General features: G+C 46.6%; 1 protein-coding gene across 5 annotated transcripts in view; it reads right to left on the reverse strand.

The window, feature by feature from the left end:
* The window catches only part of LOC135510198 (zinc finger protein 827-like), a 65,267-nt gene that overhangs the window by 25,776 nt on the left and 32,458 nt on the right, over positions 1–7,033 (reverse strand). For all 5 annotated transcript variants that reach the window (XM_064930990.1, XM_064930989.1, XM_064930987.1 and 2 more), the window contains exon 6: positions 4,938–5,189. In XM_064930990.1, the coding sequence (XP_064787062.1) occupies positions 4,938–5,189 (252 nt within the window). The remainder of the gene's footprint in view (positions 1–4,937; positions 5,190–7,033) is intronic.

A 7,033-nucleotide genomic window follows, 5' to 3' on the forward strand; every position in this document is an offset into this window, starting at 1 on the left:
CTGAGGGGCAGCTCGGGACTGAGGGGCAGCTCGGGACTGAGGGGCAGCTCGGGACTGAGGGGCAGCTCGGGACTGAGGGGCAGCTCGGGACTGAGGGGCAGCTCAGCACTGAGAGGAAGCCCAGTACTGAGAGGAAGCCCAGTACTGAGATGAAGCCCAGCCAGGCAGTTGAATCCGGCAGATCCTGGCTGACTGGCGGATCTGGAAGAGTCTGGTTGACTGGCAGATCTGGAAGAGTCTGGCTGACTGGCAGATCTGGAAGAGTCTGGCTGACTGGCAGATCTGGAAGAGTCTGGCTGACTGGCAGATCTGGAAGAGTCTGGCAGACTGACAGATCTGGAAGAGTCTGGCAGACTGGCAGATCTGGAAGAGTCTGGCAGACTGGCAGATCTGGAAGAGTCTGGCTGACTGGCAGATCTGGAAGAGTCTGGCTGACTGGCAGATCTGGAAGAGTCTGGCTGACTGGCAGATCCTTGCAGACTGGCAGCTCCTTGCAGACTGGCAGCTCCATGCAGACTGGCAGCTCTAGCTGCTCCATGCAGACTGGCAGCTCTGGCTGCTCCATGCAGACTGGCAGCTCCTTGCAGACTGGTAGCTCCTTGCAGACTGGCAGCTCCTTGCAGACTGGCAGCTCCATGCAGACTGGCAGCTCCTTGCAGACTGGCAGCTCCATGCAGACTGGCAGCTCCATGCAGACTGGCAGCTCTGGCTGCTCCAAGCAGACTGACAGCTCTGGCTGCTCCATGCAGCCTGGCAGCTCTGGCTGCTCCATGCAGACTGGCAGCTCTAGCTGCTCCATGCAGACTGGCAGCTCTGGCTGCTCCATGCAGACTGGCAGCTCTGGCTGCTCCGAACAGGCAGGAGGCTCCGGCAGCGCTGGAGAGGAGAAAGGCTCCGACAGCGCTGAATAGGCGGGAGACTCCGACAGCGCAGGAGAGAAGAAAGGCTCCAACAGCGCTGAACAGGCAGGAGGCTCCGACAGCGCAGGAGAGAAGAAAGGCTCCGTCAGCGCTGAACAGGCGGGAGACTCCGGCAGCGCTGGAGAGGAGAAAGGCTCCGACAGCGCTGAACAGGCAGGAGGCTCCGACAGCGCAGGAGAGAAGAAAGGCTCCGACAGCGCTGAACAGACAGGAGACTCCGACAGCGCAGGAGAGGGAGAAAGCGCTGGCTGCGCTGAACAGGCGAGGCGCACTGAAGGCCTGGTGCGTGGTACTGGAACTGGTGGTACTGGATCGAGGACACGAACAGGAAGCCTGGTGCGGGGAGCTACCATCGGAGTGCTGGTGTGTGAAGGTGGCACAGGATGGACTGGACAGTGAAGGTGTACTGGAGAGCCTGAGAGCAGGACTGGCACAGGACGTGCAAGGCTAGGTAGGTACACAGGAGGCCTAGTGCGTGAGGCTGGCACATTTTTCACCAGCCGACTAACACGCACCTCAGGACTAGTATGGAGCGCTGACCCAGGTGCCATTAAATCCCCGACACGCTCCGTCGGACGAATCTTGTACCTAAAGCACCAAACTAGCAACTCCCTCATTACTCTCTCCTCCAATTTCCCCATTAACTCCTTCACAGTCTCTGTTTCGCTCACCTCCAACACCGGTTCTGGTCTCCTCCTTGGCTCCTCACGATAAACAGGGAGAGTTGGCTCAGGTCTGTCTCCTGACTCAGCCACTCTCCCTCTGAGCCCCCCCCAAGAAATTTTTGGGGCTGATTTTCGGGTTTCGCTCTGCGCCGCCGTGTCTTTCTTTTCGACTCCATTCTCCTATAGCCCTCTTCGCACTGCTCCAGCGAATCCCAGGCGGGCTCCGGCACTCTCTCTGGGTCTGCCGCCCACCTGTCTATTTCTTCCCACGTCGTATACTCCAAGCCTCTGCTGTCCATAACGTCCTCCCTTCTCTGCTCCAGCTGCCTGTTAACACGCTGCTCGGTCCGTGTGTGGTGGGTGATTCTGTAACGGCGTTCTTCGTTTGTCGCAAGAAAGTCGGACCGAAATGCAGCGTGTTGGTTACTCATGTTTTTTAATGAAAACAAAATGACGATTACATAAAATAACTGATACAAATACAAAAACAACAAAACGGAACGTGAAACCTAAATACAGCCTATCTGGTGAAACTACACTGAGACAGGAACAATCACCCACGAAATACAAAGTGAAATCCAGGCTACCTAAATACGGTTCCCAATCAGAGACAACGAGAATCACCTGACTCTGATTGAGAACCGCCTCAGGCAGCCAAACCTATGCAACACCCCTATTTAGCCGCAAACCCCAATACGAAATACAACATAAACCCATGTCACACCATGGCCTGACCAACAAATAAACTATAACACAAAAATACTAAGACCAAGGCGTGACAGTACCTGACAGTTGGTAGAAGGTTCTAGAGAGTTGTTGGTACCTGACAGTTGGTAGAAGGTTCTAGAGTGTTGGTAGAATGTTCTAGAATGTTGTGGGTACCTGACAGTTGGTGAAAGGCTCTAGAGTGTTGTGGGTACCTGACAGTTGGTAGAAGGTTCTAGAATGTTGTGGGTACCTGACAGTTGGTAGAAGGTTCTAGAATGTTGTGGGTACCTGACAGTTGGTGAAAGGCTCTAGAGTGTTGTGGGTAACTGACAGTTGGTGAAAGGCTCTAGAGTGTTGTGGGTACCTGACAGTTGGTAGAAGGTTCTAGAATGTTGTGGGTACCTGACAGTTGGTAGAAGGTTCTAGAATGTTGTGGGTACCTGACAGTTGGTGAAAGGCTCTAGAGTGTTGTGGGTAACTGACAGTTGGTGAAAGGCTCTAGAGTGTTGTGGGTACCTGACAGTTGGTAGAAGATTCTAGAATGTTGTGGGTATCTGACAGTTGGTGAAAGGCTCTAGAATGTTGTGGGTACCTGACAGTTGGTGAAAGGCTCTAGAGTGTTGTGGGTAACTGACAGTTGGTGAAAGGCTCTAGAGTGTTGTGGGTATCTGACAGTTGGTAGAAGGTTCTAGAATGTTGTGGGTACCTGACAGTTGGTAGAAGGTTCTAGAATGTTGTCGGTACCTGACAGTTGGTGAAAGGCTCTAGAGTGTTGTGGGTACCTGACAGTTGGTGAAAGGCTCTAGAGTGTTGTGGGTACCTGACAGTTGGTAGAAGGTTCTAGAGTGTTGTGGGTACCTGACAGTTGGTAGAAGGTTCTAGAATGTTGTGGGTACCTGACAGTTGGTGAAAGGCTCTAGAGTGTTGTGGGTATCTGACAGTTGGTAGAAGGTTCTAGAGTGTTGTGGGTACCTGACAGTTGGTGAAAGGTTCTAGAATGTTGTGGGTACCTGACAGTTGGTGAAAGGCTCTAGAGTGTTGTGGGTACCTGACAGTTGGTGAAAGGCTCTAGAGTGTTGTGGGTAACTGACAGTTGGTGAAAGGCTCTAGAGTGTTGTGGGTACCTGACAGTTGGTAGAAGGTTCTAGAATGTTGTGGGTATCTGACAGTTGGTGAAAGGCTCTAGAGTGTTGTGGGTACCTGTGAGTTGGTGAAAGGCTCTAGAGTGTTGTGGGTAACTGACAGTTGGTGAAAGGCTCTAGAGTGTTGTGGGTACCTGACAGTTGGTAGAAGGTTCTAGAATGTTGTGGGTATCTGACAGTTGGTGAAAGGCTCTAGAATGTTGTGGGTACCTGACAGTTGGTGAAAGGCTCTAGAGTGTTGTGGGTAACTGACAGTTGGTGAAAGGCTCTAGAGTGTTGTGGGTATCTGACAGTTGGTAGAAGGTTCTAGAATGTTGTGGGTACCTGACAGTTGGTAGAAGGTTCTAGAATGTTGTCGGTACCTGACAGTTGGTGAAAGGCTCTAGAGTGTTGTGGGTACCTGACAGTTGGTGAAAGGCTCTAGAGTGTTGTCGGTACCTGACAGTTGGTAGAAGGTTCTAGAGTGTTGTGGGTACCTGACAGTTGGTGAAAGGTTCTAGAATGTTGTGGGTACCTGACAGTTGGTGAAAGGCTCTAGAGTGTTGTGGGTACCTGACAGTTGGTGAAAGGCTCTAGAGTGTTGTGGGTACCTGACAGTTGGTAGAATGTTCTAGAATGTTGTGGGTACCTGACAGTTGGTGAAAGGCTCTAGAGTGTTGTGGGTACCTGACAGTTGGTGAAAGGTTCTAGAATGTTGTCGGTACCTGACAGTTGGTAGAAGGCTCTAGAGTGTTGTGGGTACCTGACAGTTGGTAGAAGGTTCTAGAGTGTTGTGGGTACCTGACAGTTGGTAGAAGGTTCTAGAATGTTGTGGGTACCTGACAGTTGGTGAAAGGCTCTAGAGTGTTGTGGGTACCTGACAGTTGGTAGAAGGTTCTAGAATGTTGTGGGTACCTGACAGTTGGTGAAAGGCTCTAGAGTGTTGTGGGTACCTGACAGTTGGTAGAAGGTTCTAGAATGTTGTGGGTACCTGACAGTTGGTGAAAGGCTCTAGAGTGTTGTGGGTACCTGACAGTTGGTAGAAGGTTCTAGAATGTTGTGGGTACCTGACAGTTGGTGAAAGGCTCTAGAGTGTTGTGGGTACCTGACAGTTGGTGAAAGGCTCTAGAGTGTTGTGGGTAGCTGACAGTTGGTGAAAGGCTCTAGAGTGTTGTGGGTACCTGACAGTTGGTAGAAGGTTCTAGAATGTTGTGGGTACCTGACAGTTGGTGAAAGGCTCTAGAGTGTTGTGGGTAACTGACAGTTGGTGAAAGGCTCTAGAGTGTTGTGGGTACCTGACAGTTGGTAGAAGGTTCTAGAGTGTTGTGGGTACCTGACAGTTGGTAGAAGGTTCTAGAATGTTGTGGGTACCTGACAGTTGGTAGAAGGTTCTAGAATGTTGTGGGTACCTGACAGTTGGTAGAAGGTTCTAGAATGTTGTGGGTACCTGACAGTTGGTAGAAGGTTCTAGAATGTTGTGGGTACCTGACAGTTGGTGAAAGGTTCTAGAGTGTTGTGGGTACCTGACAGTTGGTAAAGGAGAGCAGAGGCCATTTTGACTGAGATGTCCTGGGAGAAGAGATCTTTCTGGAACAGATCCTGGTCTTCTTTAGGGAGGAGAGGTGGAGGGGGTGTCTTCTCACCCCTCCCGGACTCCGCTCGCTCCCCTGGGGGCAGGATAGGGTCAGGTGTCACGCTGGGGGTCAGGGGGTCAATCTCCATAGGCTCCTCCTCCTCTTTCACATTTAAACCCTGGACCACCACTTCCTGCTTCTCTGTGATTGGTGGAAGAGGGAGGAGGAGCAAGCATAAGGGACAGGGAGTCTATGTGTGTTATACAGTATGTGGACACCTGCTCGTCCAACATCTCATTCCAAAATCATGGGCATTAATATGGAGTTGCTGCTATAACAGCCTCCACTCTTCTGGGAAGGCTTTCCACTAGATGATGGAACATTGCTGCTATAACAGCCTCCACTCTTCTGGGAAGGCTTTCCACTAGATGTTGGAACATTGCTGCTATAACAGCCTCCACTCTTCTGGGAAGGCTTTCCACTAGATGTTGGAACATTGCTGCTATAACAGCCTCCACTCTTCTGGGAAGGCTTTCCACTAGATGTTGGAACATTGCTGCTATAACAGCCTCCACTCTTCTGGGAAGGCTTTCCACTAGATGTTGGAACATTTCTGCGGGGACTTGCTTCCATTCAGCCACAAGAGCATTAGTGAGGTCGGGCACTGACGTTGGGCGATTAGGTCTGGCTCGCAGTCGGCGTTCCAACTCATCCCAAAGGTGTTCGATGGGGTTGAGGTCAGGGCTCTGTGCAGGCCAGTCAAGTTCTTCCACATGGATCTTGACAAATCATTTTTGTATGGACCTCGCTTTGTGCATGGGGGCATTGCACCTGTACATAGCCCATCTGTAAATAGCCCATCCAGTGTATATATAGTGTATATGTGTGTGTATATAGTGTATATGTGTATATGTAGTGTATATAATGTGTGTGTGTGTGTATATATAGTGTGTATATGTATATATGTATATGTGTATATATAGTGTATATATAGTGTATATGTGTATATAGTGTATATATAGTGTGTGTGTATATATATAGTGTGTATATATAGTGTATATGTGTGTGTATATATATATAGTGTGTATGTGTGGATATATATAGTGTATATGTGTATATATAGTGTGTATGTGTATATATAGTGTATATGTGTATATATAGTGTGTATAGTGTGTATGTGTGTGTATATATAGTGTATATGTGTATATATAGTGTGTATATATAGTGAATATAGTGTGTGTATGTGTATATGTAGTGTATATAGTGTGTGTGTGTGTGTTAATATAGTGTATATGTGTATATATAGCGTGTATGTGTATATAGTGTATGTATATATAGTGTGTATATAGTGTGTATGTGTGTGTATATATATAGTGTATATATAGTGTATATGTGTATATATACTGTATATATAGTGTGTATGTGTGTATGTGTATATATATATTGTATATAGTGTGTATGTGTATATGTGTATATATACTGTATATAGTTTGTATGTGTATATATAGTGTATATTTTGTGTATGTGTGTATATAGTGTATATATGTGTATGTGTATATAGTGTGTATATATAGTGTGTATGTGTATATATATATATATATAGTGTATATGTGTATATATGGTGTATATAGTGTGTATGTGTGTATATATAGTGTGTATGTGTGTATATATAGTGTGTATGTGTGTATATATAGTGTATATATAGTGTATGTGTATATATAGTGTATATTGTGTGTATATGTATATATATAGTATATAGTGTGTGTGTATATATATATATATATATATAGAGTGTATATAGTGTGTGTGTATATGTATATATATATATATGTATATATTGTGTATAGTGTATGTAGTGTATATATATATATATATATATATATAGTGTATATATATATAGTGTATATATATAGTGTATATAGTGTGTGTATATGTATATATATGTGTATATGTATATATAGTGTATAGTGTATATAGTGTGTGTGTATGTGTGTGTATATATATATATAGTGTATATAGTGTGTGTATATGTATATATTTATAGT

The sequence above is a fragment of the Oncorhynchus masou genome, chromosome 23 (assembly GCF_036934945.1).
Source record: "Oncorhynchus masou masou isolate Uvic2021 chromosome 23, UVic_Omas_1.1, whole genome shotgun sequence".
Classification (NCBI taxonomy): Eukaryota; Metazoa; Chordata; class Actinopteri; order Salmoniformes; family Salmonidae; genus Oncorhynchus; species Oncorhynchus masou.